This window comes from Marmota monax, unplaced genomic scaffold, assembly GCF_021218885.2.
Source record: "Marmota monax isolate L192 unplaced genomic scaffold, Marmota_monax_Labrador192_F-V1.1 WCK01_AAM20220418_F8-fsc00322, whole genome shotgun sequence".
Lineage (NCBI taxonomy): Eukaryota > Metazoa > Chordata > Mammalia > Rodentia > Sciuridae > Marmota > Marmota monax.
In genome coordinates this window covers 557,008-577,611 of record NW_026692168.1, presented here as the reverse complement: position 1 = coordinate 577,611, position 20,604 = coordinate 557,008, and the positions used below count along the sequence as shown (strand labels likewise).

At 54.0% G+C, this 20,604-nt stretch overlaps 1 protein-coding gene across 14 annotated transcripts in view; it reads left to right on the top strand.

The window, feature by feature from the left end:
- The window catches only part of Mapt (microtubule associated protein tau), a 98,142-nt gene that overhangs the window by 36,174 nt on the left and 41,364 nt on the right, over nucleotides 1–20,604 (top strand). For 9 of the 14 annotated variants that reach the window (XM_046421196.2, XM_046421166.2, XM_046421149.2 and 6 more), the window contains 2 exons: nucleotides 13,444–13,560; nucleotides 19,001–19,087. In XM_046421196.2, coding sequence (XP_046277152.1) covers nucleotides 13,461–13,560; nucleotides 19,001–19,087 — 187 coding nt within the window. In that variant the 5' untranslated portion in view covers nucleotides 13,444–13,460. The remainder of the gene's footprint in view (nucleotides 1–13,443; nucleotides 13,561–19,000; nucleotides 19,088–20,604) is intronic. The other 5 variants (XM_046421213.2, XM_046421185.2, XM_058572314.1 and 2 more) reach the window with 1 other exon arrangement.

Sequence of the window (20,604 nt, the reverse complement as noted above, 5' to 3'; positions counted from 1 at the left end):
GCAAAAGCAAGGTGCAAGGCAACTCAGTGAGACCCTGTCTCGAAATAAATACAAAATAGGGCTGGGGATGTGACTCAGTGGCTGAATGCCCCTGAGTTCAATCCCTGGTACCCCCCCCCCAAAAAAAAAAAAGAGTATAAAGACCAGCCAGGAGTCGAGTGCAGGAGGGAAGCAGGAGGCCATGGAGGTCAGGAATTCCTGGCCAGGTCTCTGGACTCTTTCCAACCTGAGCCTCCAGAGGAGGCAGGATCAGGCTGACGTGGTGTACATGGGGATTTCTTCGGAAATGAGCATGTAGTGGTGTTTCCCAGACACCTGAAGTGTGCACCTGAGCTTCCTCTGTACTCCATGAGCCCTGGAAGGGTGACACAGAGAAGGCCCGTGGCACGGAGGTGCCATGCTGAAACAGACCTCCCCACAGGCCTTCCCCGGGGTGCATGTTTTGTTTTGGTTTGTATTGGTTGGCTTGTTTTTGCAGTCTGGGGATTGGATCCAGGGTGCTCAATCCCTGAGCTACATCCCAGCCCTTTTTATTTTTTATTTGGAGGCAGGGACTCAAAAAAAAAGGTTATCAAGGGTTTCGCTAAGTTGCTGAGGCTAGCCTTGAACTTGCCATCCTCCTGCCTCAGCCTCATGAGTTGCTGGGATCACAGGCGTGCACAGCTATGCCTGGCCCCCGTGCTGTGTTTTAACAGGTTAACCCAGGACTTGACACTGTGTACCTCCCCTGCAGAGATGTCCTCTCCCGCCAGTCCACAAGAGCACATCATCTGGGAAGGCGCCCTTTGGCCAGGAGCTTTTCCCAGTGCCCCTCTGCTCCCTGGTGGACAACAGCCCCACATTCCACCTCAGCCTTGTCCTCCCTGATTCCCACCCAGGGCCCACGTCCTCCAGAAGAGCTTCTAGGTTTGTACAAGCCACAAGAATCCACCTTTGTGGTTGTTTTAACGCAGACAAACTCTCCCCAGAGATTGATTTGAGCCAAAACCAGATTGGCAAGCAGAGAAATTTGTGTAGACGCCATTCCCTGGTGGGCTTGCTGGAGAACCGGAGGCTGGAAGCTGAGACGGGTCTGAGCTGTCCTGTAGGCCAGGTGGGATCTGCAGCTCCTGCCCAGATTAGAGGGACATCTGAATTTTTAGATTTAGTTACAGAAAAGAAATGCAATGCTGAGCCTCCTTTTCAATTCTTGAAGGCCACGTGTACTGTGATGATTGTTTCCAGGCCATAAAATTCCCCATCGAGTTACAATTCAGTGGTTTTAGTATTGTTGCCTGATTGGGGTAGTAACTCCTGTGACACCTGGAAGACCCAGAATCCTCTCAGACATGAGGGTGGGGACGAAGCCTGGGTCACGGTCTGCATTCTTGTCTCCCTCTTGATGAGTGTCAGGCTTCCAGCGCGTGCACACACGGGCACACGTGCACTCCCACCCCAAGTGAAGTGTCTGTCGTTTTTCCAGGTAGAATTCCATTTCCTACTTCCTCTGACTCTCTTGCCAGCTTTTTCTACGGTGTGCTTATTGCTTTTCACCAGGTTGTATGTATAGTACGTGTTTAAAAATGAGATGAAAACAGAGACGCTGACCAGGGAAAGCTGTGGTGGCTCACACCTTCCCGAGGCCGGCCAGGAGGAGGGTCAGCGGCCTCCTTTAGGGACCTGAGTCTGCGCACTGACATCGATGTGTTATTTTATCGTTTATAAAGAGTCCCTTCTGCACATTTTCATCACCACTGTTTTCTCTGGCCGGCGCAGGGGCCCCTCCAGGCCGGTGCGCGCCTCTGCCGGGTCCCTCTCACAAGCGGTTGGCTTCACACAGGGTGCACCAGGACAGGGTTTTGGCCCCGTCCCCAGGCTGTCACGGGACCAGGGGATGATCTCACAGGGTCTGCCATCTGCCCTGCCTGGCCGGAGGCTGCGCTGGGAGGGCCAAGGAGGCCCCATGTGTCCTGGGTATTTTCAACAAGAGCCCTTAGAGAGAGCTGTGGAGCCCCGGTCTGTGTTTTGCGTCCTCTGAGTGCAGCGGGGACAGAGCAGTAGTAGAAGGCAAAGCCAGCCACGGGACTGGGTTCCACTGGGGAGTCCTGACCCCGGGGACTGTTTCAGTCCTAAAATCCGAACAGCACAGAAAGCCTCCACTGAGTGACAGACGATAAGGTCCTAATGACAGTAACCACGGCAACACTACACAGCTTGACACCCAAGAAGTCGTCTAGTCCCCACCTTTACAGATGGGACCCCGCAGGGCTGAGCGATTTGCCCAGGGTTGCACAGCCCATAATGCAGTGGGCCCGGGGACCCTGCCAGGGCGTGCCCTGCACTACCCTGAGCTCAGCCTTGATCCCCCACACAGCAGGGGCCGGGTCCCTGTCAGGGGGAGGATTCAGGGACGTGCAGCAGACACCATTTATTTTCCATCCTCCCAAGGCCACGCTGAGCTCAGGCCACTCATTACTGAGAGACAACTGCTGATTAGCAATGTCCCCTACATCTTTCAGGGTATGTTCTCAGGCTCAAAAAATAGAAATGAAGCCATCTTAAAAACTACCACCTTTCCTTCCTGATTCTGCTCTCCCCACCCCCTCTGTCCTCCTTACTGTCCCCATCTAATGAAATGTCATGGCTAGAGGATCCCATTCGGGGCTGTCCCCTGTGAACTTTCAAACTCCTACCTTCCCCTGCTTTGGGCCATGTTCCCAGCAAACTGAGATTCTGGCATGGAAAGTTCCAGGCCCTCTGTCCCCCCACCCTCCCAATAGCCTTCCAGTCCTCCCTGTGATCCATGCCATTCTCGGCACTGCCCAGGAGGGAATGGGGGGGGGGGACCACTGTCTCTGTGATATTCACCTCCACCCTGCCTCTGCTGAAGCCTTCCCAGAAGTCCCCTGGCTTCCCATCCTCTCCAGGTGGCCTCCTGTGGCCCTCTGCTGTCCCCTCCCCTCCACTGGGGCAGAAGCTACAGAAGCGCTCCTGTGGGCCCAGGAGTCCTGTTTCGGGTTCATCTTCTTGTCTCTCCCAAGTCTTCTCCTGGCTCTCCTCACAGAGTCCTATGGTGGTGGCCCCGATGGTGGCCCATTTGTCTAGATGATTACTGAAATGCTCACAGTTTTTCAGTGACCCCACAGCCACCCTGTGAGACAGGTGTGGCTTCATCCCAAGTAACAGATGAAGAATCTATTGTTCAGAGAGGGCAACTAACGGGTCCAGTGTCACCCAGCTAATGAGTGGCCCTGACAAACCCAGGGCTTTGGGCTGCACTCCAGGTGTCCCATCCACCGGAGTCCAGAGAGAGGTCTGAGCAGGGAACAGGGTCCCGAGGGAAGCTTCAGAGATGGTGTCTGCCCCTCAGGAGCCAAGGGCTGGGAGTCCAGGCTGGTCCAGCTCCTGCTGCCTCCCAGGAGGAGACAGGTTGGGGTCGGGCAGCCGCTCGGTGCACCCCTGGGAGATGATCAAAGATGGTGGTCCAGACGGTGAGGGGAGAGTCCCTGTTCTGGGGAACAGGCAAGGGACCCTCCAGGTCACCTTTGGACCCAGAAGGAGAATGCAGGATGCCTCCCCTGTCCCGTACTGTGAGAATGAAGCCGTGCCATCTCCACAAAGTGCCTCAGGAAGGGACAACCCAGAGCCGTTACCAGGCCCAGTCATGGCCAGTGGAGGAGCCGGTGCTCCCGAGTACCCACACGCTCCTGGGCAACTGGCCTGATGGTACCTCTGAGAGGCCTGTGGCACCGCCAAGGCCAGAGCCTGCCTGTGAGGACACCCGTTCATCATCAGAATGACCGTGTCTGCGTGTCCCAGCCCGGCTCTTGGGAGCCCCAGGCAGCGCCAGCTCTCCCTCCCAGCTCGCTCCTGCTTCCAGGCTGAACTTGAGCAAATTGCCACACGCCAGACCCTCCCCCAGCTCTGCCACCGTCTCTGGTTCCACTTGAGGTCCCGCAGCTGCTCTGTGCCTCCGTTGCTTCACCTGCAAAATGGAGTGAAGATGAGCTACGAATCCCTCAGAAGTACGGCTAGAGAGGCACCTCCCACCTTCCAGCTTCACCTGGGCTTCATGAGTCACTGTGCCTTACTGTCTCCAAAGACTGACCTCCCAGTGTCAAAGTGAAGGCTAGTGCTTAGACCCACAGCCACGTCCATCCTCCCTCAACCTGGGCAGCTGAGCTTCAGTGCATAAAATGGGGATAACGACATTCGCTTCTTCACATAGGAGGTTGTGAGGATTCAATAAGATAAAGATATGCAGCCAGGCACAGTGGTGCTGGTTGTAATCCCAGCAGTTTGGGAGGCTAAGGCAGGAGGATCACGAGTTCAAAGCCAGCCTCAGCAACTTAGCAAGGTTCTGAGCAACTCAGTGAGAACCTGTCTCTAAATAAAATACCAAAAAAATTAAAGGATTGGGAGTGGCTCAGTGGTTTAGTGACCCCAGATTCAATCCCTCGTACCAAAAAAAAAAAAAAGATAGAAATATGAAACAGTGCCTGACTATAGAAATATCTACTTGTGGTGGGCACAGTGGTGCACGCCTGTAATCCCAGTGACTTGGGAGGCTGAGGCAGGAAGATCACAAGTTTCAGTCCAGGCTCAGCAACTTAGAAGGCACTGCCTCAAAATAAAAAATAGAGCTGGGCACAGTGACACATGCCTGTTATCCCAGCAGCTCAGGAGGCTGAGGCAGGAAGATTGCAAGTTCAAAACCAGCCTCAGCAACAGTGAGGTGCCAAACTCAGAGAAACCCTGTCTCTAAATAAAATACAAAATAGGGCTGGGGAGGTGGCTCAGTGGTCAAGTGCTCCTGAATTCAATCCCTGGTACCCAATAATAATAATAAAATAATAATAATAATAATTAGAAAGAACTGCAGATGTAGCTCAGTGGTAAAGCACTCCTGAGTTCTATCCCCAGTACCAAACACCCATGCACGCGTGCACACACACACACACACAAAAAGTTTTGGAAAAAAAATATATTTACTCTTGGTATTAAGAGATGGGTATGCATGGCTTAAAAAAGAGAGACTTTAAAAGCCACCCTCCCCAGCAGATTTAAGGGCACTGCCGTGTTGGTCTGTGGACATTTGCAGCCTGTCAGAGCTCACGTGACGGGGAAGCTAGAACCTATGTCTGTTGGAATCAGCCAGAAATGAAGAGAAAGCTTATTAACAGCGGCAAATTGTTAAGTGAACAAAGCAGGCTAATGAATAACTGGGACAATGCCGACTCATTTAGGGACAGCTCCGTGTGCAAGGAGAGGTGCCTGCAAGGATGTGTCCTGGAGCGTGGCCGGGGGTCAGTGCTGTCCCTTTCACATTGTGGAGTTGACTTTTTCATAATGACTCTGACTTTTGGAACATGGCACCTTCCCTATCCTGCTCTTCTCTCAAAGTCTAACAGTGATTTGCTCAAGGAAACTTTTTTTTTTTTGGTTCGGTTTGGTTTTCTTGGCTTTGGCATCAGGGGAAGCTCCTTCTTGCCTGTTTGGGGCTCCAGGTTCAGGGGACTTCTTTGAGGCAGACTAATGTGATGACCAGGGATGTTTGTGGCCACTGAGCTGGACAGAGGCTCAGCAGCCACCTCCAGCACCAGCGGGTATCACACAACAGCCACCGTCCTCATCTAAAGGGGATGGAGGAAAAGCTCCCGGTGTTCTGGAATCAAAAGCCATCCACGGGTGACAGGTTTTGCAAACACTGCTCGTCTCTCCTGTGGTAACAAAGGAGACAACTTTTAGTTTAAAAAAACGAACAAAAAACAGAAAAAGTGAACTTAAAACCAGGATGGCCTCTCGGATGCAATCTGCAGATTTTCCAAGTGGGGGACGTCAGCAGCTGATACCGGCCTTGACACTCGGGGTGCACAGCCTACAGAAAGAGCCCTCATTCACACCTCCAGGCCCTGGGGGGGGCTGGGGCCAGTTTCTCCTTACCAGTGTCTCCCCTCTGTGTGCTCCTTCTCCTCTCTCCATTGGATCAGGCAGTTTTGCTTGAAATCTGGATCTCTATTATTGTTTGGTTCTAGAACATTCTGTGATAAGCTGTGCTGTGATGTGACCACCAGCTCCTCTGAGGTGGGCGATGCCGTCTTCCCTGCAGCCTCATGAGCACCTGCCTCTGCTTGCCTGGGGCTGAGTGTCCCCCGTGAGGGGCGGGTGAGCAGAGGGACATGATGGAGTCAGGCTCTCTCTCAGACACTCGCAGTCAGGATATTACTGACCAACTGTCGCCCACTGTCACTACGACAGAGGAGCATCTGTGGCATCAGAGTTGCCAGGCCCCAGCCCCGAGAGGGGGACATTTAAGTCTTGGGGGCTCTTTCTTAGGTTGCAGCTGGCTCCCTGCGTGCTAAGTGCTCCCAGCAGCTCAGGAGGCTGAGGCAGGAGGATCACAGGTTTAAAGCCAGCCTCCAAAACGGCGAGGTGCTAAGCAACTCAGTGAGACCCTGTCTCTAAATAAAATATTTTTTAAAGGGCCAGGGATGTGGCTCAGTGGTTAAGTGCCCCTGAGTTCAATCTCTGGTACAAAAGAAAAAAAAAGGAAAAAAAGACCTGCTTCTCAGTAGGGGACCAGGGTGCCCGCCCACCCTTCTCCAGGCTTTATATCTTAAAATGAAAGGGCTGGCCCTGATCATGAGTGGAAATACCAGGAGAAAGTTCCCAAACAGCTTTAGTCTGGTTGAGCTAATGTCCTTAGCAATAATTTCTTCTCCTGAGATCCTCTCTGAAGCCCCCTTAGCTGTCATCAGGCACTGCCTGAAATAATCACCCTTATCATCACTTGGCTTAATAGGTCAGCTTCCCCTACCAGCCTGCCTGGCTCCATTATGTACTGTGTGACCTCCAGCAACTTGCCCAACCTTTCTGTGGCAGTTTTCAAATCTGTCAAAGCAGGCCAAATAATCAGCTACTGTGGAATTAAATGAGCCAATACCGGGAAATGCCCATTTTTGGTCCCCATCATTATGCCCTGGTTCCCACCCCAGGTTCCCACCAGCAAATTCATGGGAGAGCAGAAAAAGGGACCAAGGAAAGGAAAGATGAGATGCAGAGCGCAAAGTTCATTTAAAGTTATTTTGGATTCTAGGCTTCTCTTTTCTTGGTTTTCGGTTATCTGCAGACATCTATTTGGAGTTTTGCTTTTTATTTTTAAAAATAGCTTGATGGAGATGAAATTCTCTGGCCATGAAAGCAGCGCCGCCGCCCGTCAGGTGCCGCGGCCCGGGCGCGGGTTCGCTGAGTCACGGCGCCCGGGTTCCTCGCGGCCGCCGGGCGGCGGGCGCCCCCTAGTGTGGCCCGGACACGCGCCACCGGGCGGCTCCCGGACCCGCTCTCCGAGAAGATGCCCTAGACCCGGGAAGCTCGGCCTGGATTGCACTCGCGATGCGTCCAGCTGGGGCCAAGGTGAGCCAAGGCGGAGACCTGCCCTGGACTCGGGTTCTCCCTTAATCCTCCCTTAATCCTCCATCGAGACTGGATCATGACCTTTAGCGCCCCTTTGAAGAAGGTGATGAGCCTCTGAAAAGATTCCTGTGGTGAGCCCTTGCCCTGCCTAGCTGTGTGACCTTAAACCCGGCACTGAACCTCCCTAATTTTCTCATGTGCAAAGGGGGAGCAATGATTTCTTCTCCTGGGGGAGATCCTCTCCAAATGGTGCCTCCTCGGGGCTCGAGTTAGCAGATGCTGTTAATAATCCAGCTGCCAAAGGGGAGTGAGCCCCAGGAAGCTCTCTAGAGCTGAACCCATTTGCTTTGATAAGAGAGTGAGGGTCATAGGCTGGTGCAGTGGACACCCTTATAATCCCAGTGGCTCAGGAGGCTGAGACAGGAGGATGGTAGTTCAAAGCCAGCCTCAGCAACCGTGAGGCGCTAAGCCACCCTGTCTCTAAATAAAATACAAACTAGGGCTGGGGATGTGGCTCAGGGGTCGGGTGCCAAACAAAACACACACACACACACACTCACACACACACACTCACACACGTGGTAAATCCATACAGGGATTGCAGGGGCGCCCCTTGCTTCCACCTGGATGACTCTGGAAAACATGATGCTCAGGGAAAGACGCTGGTCACCCAAGGCCACCTACTGTGCTGTTCTGTTTATATGAAATGAGCCCAATTCACTTTAAAATGGTCAGCAGGATTAATTTTGCCTCAATCACAAAAAGTTTAAAAAGAGAGGGAGACGCTGAGGCTCAGCTAGGTCAGCACTTGGTCCCTGGCCATCCCGCATCCCCAGTCCTGCTCTCCTGACCCATGACAATGTCGTCTTGTTCCTGCCTCTGGCGACCCTGAAGACAGACTTGTCTTCCTCTGCCCACCTCCGGGGGGGGGTCAGGCCGCTTGGGGCTGGGAGGGTTTCATCCTGCAGGCCAGAGCCCAGCAGCCCACTCCCCACCCAAGGCCTCGGGTTAGCTCCAGGATGACGGGGACAGCATCTGGGATCCTGGCTTCCCCTTGTCAGGAGGTGCACCTTTTCCAAGGACCCATTCTACTTTCAGGTGTCACTCGACTTTCGTGCCTCCCCTAACATTTCTTCCTGACCCCCTCCTCCACCTGGAAGCCTGGGCAACAGGAAGCAGGAAGTCGGGGAGAGACAGAGTCCGGAGGACCAGGGAGACTGAGGAGAGCGGGCGAGGAGGCTGGCTGTGGGGCCTGTTCTCCCTTCTGGGTCCTGGGGACGCGTGGGGTGGTGACGCCTGGTGCAGGCTCAGGCGTGCTCGCTGAGGTGTTCCCAGAGCACTGTCCTGGCAGGAGTCTCGGCCCAGCAGGCCTGGCCGGGCCATCTGGGGCTGGTTCCGTCCTGTGGCCGGTCATTCCTCAGGACTCATCCAGCCCTGGCTCTGCAGAGGGCAGCGGGGAGGGGGGCAGTGTGCAGACCCTGGGCTCCATGCCAGGGTCACCTGCCTGGCACCTGGACCCGGACCAGAGACCTGCCATCCTGCCACTGGCCCCGGGCTCCTGAGCTGGGGACACAGGCTCAGTGGATGCACTGAATAAAACGCTGGTGCAGGGAGGGAGCTCTGGGGTCACGGGGTGACATTCAGGGGATGAAAACCTAAAGGCTAGAGAGGCGACTTCATCACAAGCTGCTGAGTGTGGGTCCTGGCCCTGCTCCTCCCTCACCCCAGACCCCTGCCCCAGGGTCCACACAGGAAGTCAGGGAACTTTCTGTGGTCCAGGAGGAAAGAGTGTGTGGTGAGGGGCAGCTGAGTGTCCCTGCCATTCAGGACACAGGCCCTGCCTCCCACAGGATGCCAGCTTGGGCAGGTGACTCCCCAGATTCCTGGGAACCTGGTGTCTACAACGATGGTGATGATAACGAAGATACCTACCTCAAGGACAGTTGTGAGGGTTCCTGGGGGCTCTGTCAGTGGCCCATGCAGTGCCCACGGGAGCACACAACGCACTCTTTTGGCAGGTTCTGTGCCCGCACTTCCCAATGTCAGCCTGAGGCTCCCACAGCATCAGCCCAGGCAGGTCCCCCAAGACTTACATGTTTAGGGGCCATCATAGTCTGTCACAAGACTGGGAAGAAGTGACTTCGTGTTGCCCTCCAGAGACCTCCTCTTTCTGGGTTCTATATTCTGCCTATGGCAAGCAGACCCTCAGGAATGCTCCAGAACATGGACTTGCCTCCCAAGTCCCACCCCCCGCAGTGCTGGGAATTGAACCCAGGGCCTTGGGCATGCTGGGCCAGGGCTCTACCACTGGGCTACATCCCCAGGCCCTTTTGGAAATTTTCTTTTGAGACAAGAGCTCCCAAAGTTGTCCAGGCTGGCCTCAAACTTGAGATCCTCCTGCCTCAGCCTCCCGAGCAGCTGGGGTTGCAGTTGTGTGCCACCGTGCGCGGCCCTGGCTCGTCTTTCTTATCATGGCATGTAGGTTCCGAAACATTAGCACAAGGACTGATGATCTAGGCCAGCATCGCAAGTGTTGAAGAAGGTGCAGGAACCTTGGGACACTGGCCGCCTGGGACTGGGGCCGGCTGAGCCTTTCTGTTTACAGATTTCCTCCCTTGCATTCCAATTTTTTTCTGCAAAAGAAAAATATTGACCCTTGAGATGCAGTTTATTTATTTGGCATGGTGAATAGTCGCCTGTGTTTTGAAGGATGATTTAATTTCGGCGTTGGCCCCTGTAATTTACACAGCTTCCCGTGGGTGTGTCTGACTCTGCAGCGGACAGGGTCTGTGGGGGCGGCGGAGGGGCAGAGTGGTCATTAGAAAGCCGGGCGGTGGGACCCATGGCCCTGTTGTCTGCTCATGGGGCTGAACAAGGCAGCCCAGCAGCTGTGCACACCCTGGCGAGCGTCCCCAGACCTCAAAACAACAGCACTGCCCACGTCCACCCGTGACCCCTGGTCTCCTACTCCTGAGTCAGAGCCTGTGGAAACCTCTAGAAGCAGCTGAAGAAAACCCAGTATGGAAAGTAACAATCCACACTGAAAATATAGGGGGTAACCACAACAGGGTGACTTTTGCTAAGACTTATTTATTTATAGTTTCTGTTTGTTTTTGTTTCTATTCAAGAAATACGGGAGAAGCCTTAAGAGGTTTGTAAACTATGGCCCACAGGCCAAATCTGGCCTTGAGCTAAGAATGCTTCTGTGTTCTCAAATGGTTGAAAAAAAAAATGTAAAAGAAGATGATATTGCTGAGCATGGTGACGCAACCTGTAATCCCAGTGACTCAGGAGGCTGAGGCAGGAGAATTGAAAGTTTGAGGCCAGCCTCTACAATTTGGGACCCTGTCTCAAAATAAAATATAAAAAGGACTGGGGTATATAGCTCAGTGGTAAAGTGCCCCTGGGTTCAATCCTCAGTACCAAGAAGAAGAATGCTATTTCATGACCCATGGCAATTATATGAAATTAAAATTCCAAAGTCCATAAATAAAGTTTTCTCACAACACAGTCATGCCAATTCATTTATCATCAAAACTGTTTTCCCAGTGCCAGGCAGAGACAGCGCAGAGCCTGCAGGGTTTACTGTCCAGCCCTTGATGTTGGAAGATTGTCTGACCCTTGACTTGAAGCTAAAGTGGAATACCTCTCCATTGAAAAACCTATTAAAATAAAGTTTCATGAAAAACTTAAAATTAGCCAGGTATGGTAGTACACATTTGTCATCCCAGGGACTCAGAGGCCAAGACAGGAGTATCACAAGTTTGAGGCCAGCCTCAGCAACTTAGCAAGAACCTGTCTCAAAATAAAAAGTCAAATCAGGCGCAGTGGTGCAGACCTGCACTTCTAGCAGCTTGGGAGGCTGAGGCAGGAGGGTGGCAAGTTCAAAGCCAGCCTCAGCAACTTAGTGAGACCCTGTCTCAAGATAAGAAATAAAAAGGGCTGGGGATGTGGCCCAATGGTTAAGCACCCCTGGGTTCAATCTCTGGTACCAAAAAATAAAAATAAATAATAAATAAAAAGTCAAAAGGGCTGGGGGTGCAGCTCAGTGGTAGAGCATCCCGGGGCAGGGGGAAAAAACAAATAAAATCATAACGGAAGTCAGGGGGATAGTAAGATGAATTTTCTGGAGCTTATTAATAGTGAAATGAAATCACCAGTTTGGCCAATGCGGGGGGTGGGGGGGGGGGGCTGGGGGTTTCTTCCACCTGATCACAGCACCCGCCCTTGTCGTCCAGCACCCTCCCTCCTAGTGCCATCCCCTTTGCCCGGGTCACCCCTGCCCCCCACCGGGCTCTTTCCTCTGGTGTGCACTGTGTCCTAGTCTCTCTGCTGACCTCAACCTGGTTTTGAAGTCTGGTCTAATGTTTTCTAAAATGGCTTCTTGGAGCCACCCCTTCCTGCCCGTCTCCTTGCCTGCCCTGTGGGGTCCCACTCTGACTGTGTGCCCGGACCATCGCCGTCACCTCCCTGCTCACAGTTGCCCCGTTGACCTCAGGCACCTCTTCTGGTGCTTCCCCTCCCTGTGAGTAGGGTCCAGACTGGCCCCCGTCCAGCTCCAGGCTCTGCTCGTCTTAGTGAGGAGGAGCAGCCACAGTGCCCGGTCTGCCCGCTTCTCACTGACTGGGTGGAAGTGCAGAGGGACCCAGGAGAGCGCCGACGGCCGCAGCCTCTGATCTGGGTGTAAGTCAGGTGACAGAAGCCACCTGTGACCATACGGCCTACCTCAGAAGGGAAGCCCGTTTCCGTCTGCACAGACAGAAACTCCGTCCGTCTGCGCCCACGTTGCCCTTTAGGAGCCGTCTAGACCCAGTGGCGGGAACTGAGGGCCACTTAGAACTGGTGCTCAGTGGCCTGGCCCCTGTTGAGCTGCCCTGACATGTGTAGCATTCTGTCCCTTCTCACGCTGTGAGAGGAACCAGCTGCCAGATAGGGCACGCGTGTGCAGGCGTGTGCACAGGGGCCGGGCTGGCAGTGTGAGGTAGCCAAAAGGGAGGGTTGCACCTCACCGAGCCTGTGCTCTCCGGGAGTCCCTGGAAGGCGGGCTTGCCCACGTGGATTTTGCACCCAGGGATCACCATCTGTTAAAGATGGCCTGGGAAAAGGACTCTCTCCACCGTCCCTGGAGACCTCCAGTGCGGCACACAGCTGTGTCATCCAGGCCCTGGAGCTGGGAACCCAGGGCTGCAGCCATTCACAAAGGCAATGCCAAGTATTAGCCACAAGAAGGGCGCAAGGGGTGGGGGTGGGGTGCTGCAGTCACGGAGCCCTTGCCTAGGTGCTGTCCCCAGCTCACGGATTAAATAAACAACAGCAGGCACACCTGTAGTCCCAGCCACTTGGGAAGCTGAGGCAGGAGGATCAGTTGAGCCCAGGAGTTCAGGGCCACTCTGGAGAACATAGTAAGACCCTGCCTCTAATTAAAATGAAACAAGCCGGGGGCTGTGGCGCACACCTTTAATCCCAGCAGCTCTGGAGGCTGAGGAAGGAGGGTCAGGAGTTCACAGCCAGCCTCAGCAATAGCGAGGCACTAAGCAACTCAGTGAGACCCTGTCTCTAAGTATAATACAAAGTAGGGCTGGGATGTGGCTCAGGGTTCTAGTGCCCCTGAGTTCAATCCCAGGTACCCCTCCCCCCAAAAAAAATCCAAGAGTTGATTTGGGGGGCCTGGGATGTGGCTCAGTGGTCAGGTGTCCCTGAGTTCAATCCCCAGTACCCCTCCCCCACCAAAAAAAATCTAGCATTTTCCTTCTGAAGAAGTGGAGAGAGCGCTGAGAGTAAGGGCTCAGGTCTGCAGAGCCTGCCTCGCACAGTGATTTTGAGTGTGAGCTGGTGTGACGCTGGTGACTTACAAACACACAGAAATGTCCCAACACTTGGGCAGAGCACAGGTTGAGACGGGGCACCTGCTCCTTGGAAAGGGGAGTGGGGTGGCCAAAATCTGCCTGCCGTGACCTGGGGGCGGGCACTCTCTCCCTGTCCCCACCCCAGCCCAGCACTCCTGGGAACTGAGTCCTTCAGCTCCTCTCACCCTGCATCTCCTCCTCCCAGGTGAGCCTCGCACCAAGATGGCTGAGCCGCGCCAGGAGTTTGACACCGCGGAAGACCACGCTGAGGGCTACGCCCTGCTCCAGGACCAAGAGGGGGACGCAGAGCACGGCCTGAAAGGTTAGTGGACAGCTGTGTGCAGTAGGCCAGGTGCCTGGGGAGCACAGCCAGCCTCTTGCTTTGGCAAGGGCGGGCAGGGGGCCTTTGCATCCTGGTCATTGGGCTTTTTAACACCTCATTGTATAAGATGTCAGGAGCATGGAGCCTTAGTAACTTGAAGGGGCCAGGATCACTCAAAATGTGAGGCTATTTCAAAATTTACCTTTCCAAAGGAGAGTTTGCCACATGAGTGGATGGAGTGTGACAAGCTTGCAGGGCTCAGGAATACAGGGGCCCTTGACGTCTCAGCCACACCCATTACCCTACAGGTCTATGCTCCTGAGCATGCGAAATGCCCAGTGTTGACCTGTACTTCTACCCTCCCTCAGTGAGGTCCGCCTGCGTGAGCTTCCAAAATGTCTGTAACACAGTCTTCTGGCCACACTGATCTGACTCCATCCTCAAACCCCTAAATGCACAGCTAGATACGGTGGTGATTCAGCCAGACACGGTGGTGCACACCTATAATCCCATCGACTTGGGAGGCCCAGGCAGGAGGATCATCATAATTTCATAGCCAGCCTCAGCAACTCATCAAGAAAAAAATAAAAAGGGCTGAGGATGTGGCTCAGTGGTAAAGCACCCCTGGGTTCAATTCTGGGTACCGCTAAATGCCCGTGATTCATTTTGCTGTGTGACCACGTGTCAGGGAGATTGGGACGCTCCTGGGGCTGCCCCTCTCCGTCTTCTGGAGCACAGAGCTGGCCCAGGGTGCTGAGCTGTGTGACAAGGAACTCTCTCCATGGGTCTCCACTGCAGTCCTGTGGGTGGACGGCTCAGTCCCACCCACCACCAGACCCATTTCTAAGGAGACAGAATGGAGACCGTCTACATTTCTCTTTTTAATGCTAAAAATTGCAGCTGGGGTGCGGGTGGAAGTCACAGAACTCCAAGGTTGGAAGTGACCTCTGCCAGCTGCACCTATCCAAGGAGAGTCCTTCAGGAGGGGGCATCACAGGGTCCCCCAGATGTGGGGAGCAAGGGGACCAGCTCTCCTGCATGTGGAGCAGCCATCCCCCCTAGAGAGTTTTGGTACCTGCTCAGGGACCTGATTCCAAGGCTGGTTTCTCTCTCTCGGTGTCAGCAGGGAGGCCTTGGTCTAAGATGCGCTCAGGAATTGTAAAGGTGGGTTGAGGGCAGGGAGGAGGATGTGGGCACCCTCCCGGAGTGCAGAGGGAGGGCGTGGGGGATGCAGGCTCCAGCCAAACCTCTGTACCCAGTGTCCTCACCAAATGGAGACGAGAAATTGAATAACTAGATTATTAAACTCTCATTCATGGAATCCAAGTTAGAATCACAGCATACTGAATTCATAGGGAGCTCTTCAAATACTGAGTTGTGCCAATGAAAAATGGCACTGTCTATAGAGGTAGGGAAACCTGGCTTAAATATTTGGTTAAAAATATATGTTGTCTCTGGGCACAGGCGGCACACACCTGTAATCTCAGCAACTCAGGAGGCCAAGACAGGAGGATTGCAAGTTCAAGGCCTGCCTCAACAATTTAGTGAGACCCTGTCTCAAAATAAAATACATAAAGGACTGGTGCTCAGTGGCAGAGCACCCCTGGGTTCAATCCCCAGTACCGTATATTATATTGCAACAAATGTACCATAATAACGTCAGATGTTAATGATAGGGCAGCTGGGTGTGGAGAGACTCATATATATTTTCTGTATATCTAAAAATATACTAACATTATAAATTCATTTAAAATCAAGTCCCATGAGGGGTGGTTTTTAACCACTCTTATTTTTTGCACTAGATTCAACCTGCAAACTAAGAATAATTGACCAAGCTACTTCGTGTTTCTGGGTTGCCTTAAGTGTTTGTTCAAATTGCTATTCAATTCTTTAATATAAGACGTGATCAGAAGTTCTGTGCTCTCTCTCTCTCTCTCTCTCTCTCTCTCTCACACACACACACACATGCTGCAAAATTTAAGTTGCTAACCTTTTTGAAATACTGTGAAAGGAGAGGACTCGAAGACCTCTAGCTGACCCCAAGATGTCCTCTCCAGGACAGCCAGCGAGACCTAAGAGACTTCCACAGTGTCACCAAATTAATTCTCGCTACTCAGCTTTCAAAGGAGCTGTTTTTATGTGGGGAGCTGGAGTTGGCAGAAGGTGTCACTGTACTGACAACACTTTAGATAAGTGACAAAAGTCTATTTTGAATAGTGACAAGAAACTGCATGTTAAATACCAGAACAAAGAGGGTCTGAGTGGGTGCTAAAAGCTGCAGTGGGGCGGGGACAGCCACAGAGAGCTATATGCCAGGTACGCTGGGGACACCAGGGACGCCGGGGATGCCAGGGACGTGGGTAACTGAAGAAACAGTGGCCTCCGGAGTTGAAGGCCTCGCGGATCTGCTGGTTAGACCTTCCTGACATTGACGAGGGGCTTTTCCCTCCCTCCTTCCCTCTCTCTAAGGAACTTAGCAAGGATAATGCAGTTGGAAGAGTGGGCAGGGGACAGGTGCCTTGTGCCGTGGCTAATGTCAAGACCACACGCAGTCTGCAGGCTGTGGCCTCGTCATTCAGCCAAGACCTGCTCGAGACAGTCTGCAGGTTTTTACAAGCTCCAGGACCAAGGAGCCCGGCATGAGTGAGAAGCTTGTTTTGAACCAGCCAAAGGGTGTGGCCAGGGCCTGGTGTCCAGGGATGGCCTTGGGACCAAGTGGGTGGGTGTCTGATCACACGGTGCACTTGAACTCCATCCGCCTTTCTGACATCTTCACACTCTGCCCCATCCTGAAACTGAGGTTGCCCCTGCCCCTGGTGAAGTGGCCTGGTCAGAGTCCACCAGAGCCTCCCCATTTCCACTGAATGCCCCAGCCCCACCCTGTACCTCTCCCGGTTCCTACACTGCTGTTGGAGACTCTGCCACCACCTGGTCCGCCGTGACCCCAGCCAGTGCCTACACCATCTTCAGCTCCCCAAGGACACCACCCACCTCTCCCTGGGCCCAGGCGCCCTCACCACAAAGCTGGGTTTGGAGACAGTCGCCCTGTGGCCTTTGCGTACTTCTCCTTTTTTGCTGTCACCCACTGTCACCCTTAAGGCCAGGCTCAGCAAGCCATGGCCGGACAGGCCAGATCTGGCCCCTCACCGGCCTGCATCCAGCCGCCAACTGAGAACGGTCTTTATTTTTCACACAGTTGAGAAAACCTACATCCTGAGCATGTGGCTTCCCCCCCAAGGTGGCTCACAGGTGGGAAAGGCAGCTGGAAGGGGAGGAGGGGACAAAGGGAGCCCTTCCCCACTGAGCTCCTCCCAGAGAGATGCCCTGTCCAAACACTTCCCCTGACTTCCCACTGGCCATCCCTGCCTGGCCAGGAAGCTGGAAGATGTGTCCTTCTGACGGGGTGCAGCTCCAGCCTGAATCACCTCAGGATTCTGTTTCCAAGGTGGGTTGAATGGGCTGCCAGGAAAGTCCCCTGTGCTTGTGGGCTATGGCTACAAGTAATGCTGGACCTTTCCTCAGATGGCCAGAGTCCACTTGTCCATCTGTTACAATGATCAGCTACCTGTTGGGACCCCCAGGGACTCCCAGTCAACATCCACATCACTGTCATCAGCACTGTGAGTGTGCGGTGCTACGCTGGGCCCTTCAACCAAGGTGGCATCATGCTGAGTGACAGCAGGCACCACCACTTACCAAGGGCTTCTCACACGCAGGCCCCACGTGGTGCTGTACACAGAAGCCCCCTGAGAGGGTGGGCCTGTTTCCATGCCCAGGAGACTAAGGCAGAGAGAGGGAAAGTCCCTTGGCCAGAGTCACACACATGGCAGGCAGTGGAGCTGGATTTTGTCCTCAACACAGCAGCATTATAGGCAGCAAAGGGAACAGTATGAAGGGAGGGGTCCTAACACACAGGGGTAAGCAAGGTCACCAAGATAACAGAGCAGCACTGACCTGATGGTGGAGATGACACTAGGCACCCTGGAGTGGCCTCTCTGGGCACACAGGGCCAGGCTCAGGAGAAGAGGAGGGAAAGTTGGTAAGAGTCAGCACAAAGGGTTCAGAAACTCCAATGTGAGCTTCCCAGATTTCCATCTCGTCATCTGTTCATCCATCCAGCCATCCAACTAGCCACCCAGACATCCCGTCACTCAATAATCCACCCATTCATCCATTCCTCTGTCCCCTCTTCAATCATCCATCCACCCACCCACCGTTGTTTGAGCCGTGGCTTACAATGAGGGTCATCTAAGTCACCAGTGGGACTGAACTGCAGGGACTTCTTCACATCACTGAGATTTGTGTCCCACAAATGCAAATCCTCAGGTTAGCAGAGTGCTTCCCCCATGAGATTCCCCCCAGCAGCTCCAAGAGGAGGGGGCAAGTAGGGTCGATGTCATGTCACTCATTTTATAAATCAGAAAACTGAGGTCCTGAGAGAGAAGTTCAAGGCCACCTGCTTAGAAAGAGGTGGAACTGAGATGAACCCAGACATCTTGGCCCTTTTTTTCCCCAGGGCTTTCTAGACTGTAACGCCTCTTCCTGTTAGGAGACCTTCACGAGGACAGTCTCTGCTGGCCTGGGCCTGCTCTGGGACAAGCTGGCGCCTGAGCCCGTTGCTCCGTGTGGCCACTCTCTCTCCCTCATTAGGCTGTGTGCCCCTGGAGACAGGCTGTGTCTTTTGAGCATCTGATTTGCTCCGAGTTCCCAGCCTCGGCTGTGCACACGCCAGGCGCTCAGCAGGCCTTCCCCTGCTGTATTTGACAACCTTGGCTCATCCAGCCCCAGAAGCTGAGTGATGCCTTGATAAACCCATAGCGACCAGAGCAGATTGACTTCTGGTGCCAAGGTGCCACACCAAAGGGGGACAATGCAGTCCTTCCTGGAGGAGGAGGAGAAGACAGACTTCTTCATTCTATTAAAGCCCACAAAAGCCACCTTACAAGGGTGTTCATGGTGGAGGGTGTGGCTCTGGATGGTTGGTCTTTTGGGGGTCCATGGGGAGCTTTCCATGAAAGGAGCTGGATAAAGTCCAAGTGGAAGCAGGCCCTGAGTCCGCCCTGGGCCAGTTCTTTTCCGAGGCGGGAGCTGGATCTCTGAGCATTTCTCCGGGTGTCCACTTGTCCTTCGTTAACAGCACTGGCAATCAGCAGGTTCTGGTATTTGCCGCCATTTGTCAATAGGAGAGCCTTTGTCTCGCAGGAACTGGCTGCTGGAAGGGCAGTCTCTCCTGCACCATCTAGCGTCCCCCACATCTTCATCTGGTCACTCTGGTGTGGGGTACAGTTGTGGGGGGGGTGGTGCTGGTCCTCTTTGTTGTTTGCTCACATGGTCGTGGGGTCCACTCTGAGGGGTTTGCAGCTCCAAGGACTCTGCTCCCGAGTTCAGGGAGGCCTGGGGAGAGGCCGCCGTCCTGAGGGGCTCACTGTGTATGTTCCAGCGTCTCCCCTGCAGACCCCCGCCGATGACGGATCCGAGGAACCCGGCTCTGAGACCTCGGATGCTAAGAGCACCCCAACGGCCGAAGGTGGGGCTCTCCCTCTTGCTGCTTCCTCCAGACACTCCCTCCCTGCCACCAGCCTGCGCTTAGCCGAGCTTTGGGCCACCGTCCCTCATGCGCTATGCTCCAGCTGCATTCGCTGTCCCCTCTCCCACGGGCTGAGAGCTGTGCTTGCTGGATGCTTTGCAGGACAGGGTTGTGGGCGCTGGGCCCATGCACAGTTCCACAGAGCCCCTGTCCCCAAACCATTGTCCTCCCACAGCCCCTTGTGAAGTTACCCTTTGCTCTTCTTTTGGGGGCCACCAAGGCCCACAGCAGCCATTTGTTTGAGGAAGGGGCAGGTCAGTGCCCATCTCTTCACCTGCACCTGGGGCCTGGTCTTGGTTTGGTGTCCTTCATTTCTTTAGCTCTGGGTGTGGCTTGGGCCTCTGCCCTGGTCAGCCTCTGCTAACCTGTCCTTTCCAGGCATTTGAGACCAGGTTGTTACAGAGTCCCTGTGTACTTCCTGAAGTCTCCTTAGTCCTGGTTTTGATCACCTTCTTTTGTGGTCTGTGTCAATCACGACTACATCTGGAGCCAGGTCCAGTGGTGCACACCTGTAATCCCAGAAACTCAGGAGGCTGAGGCAGCAGTTTGATGCCAGCCCAAGGAACTTAGCGAGACCCTGTCTCAAATAGAAAATAAAAAGGTCTGGGGATGTGGCTCAGTGGTATAGCACCGCTGGGATCAACCCCTGGTGACGAAAAGAAAAGAAAAGAAGAAAGTGGCTGTCAAGTGGCTGCCAACTGCCTGCTCTAATAGTGAGTCCCAGCGGCTCTTACCCCTGAGGTCCTCAGCCTGGAAAAATTCCCATTGCTCTCCCGAGAGCCCATGATGTCAGACATTTCCTGCTCATCTTGTTAGGACAGTTTTGCAAGTTGCCTGCACCCTGAGAAAGTCCTAAAACACTATCCAGACCTCATGCCAGCTTCTCAAACCTTGGCTTTCGGAGCTTTCTCCATATGACTCTAGAAGAACCTTCCACCCATGCCCCACTGTGCTCTGGGCTATCCGTGTCCGGCCCCAGGCGCTTCGGCTCTCACCCACAGGGAGAGGCTGGACTTTGCCCAGCTGCTTGGCCTGGACCCAGCAAATGATGAAAATGGCCTTCATTGAACTAGGCTGATTTCAGCTCCTGGGAAGCCTTCCAGGGTGACAGCTCCTCGGGTGTGCCCAGAACACCTGGGGTGACTGGGCCAGGAGGAACACTGGCCTGCAGAGCTCACCTTGATGGGGCGCTGACCGCAGCTCCTGGAGGTCCATCCTCACTGCCCGCCTCTGCTGCGAAGCTCAACCACCTCTGGTCACGCACCAGCTCCGGGCAAGACCAGGCCTGGTCATTGCCACACCGGGGCCTCTGCCCTCTGATCAGGGGTCATGAACTGGAAGAGAACTCTGAGACCACCTAGAGATGGCACAGATGGGGAAACTGAGGCCCAAAGAGGACAAAGAACTTGCTCAAAAACCTCCCAGCAAAACTATAGGCCCCAGCCCTATGCCCAGGG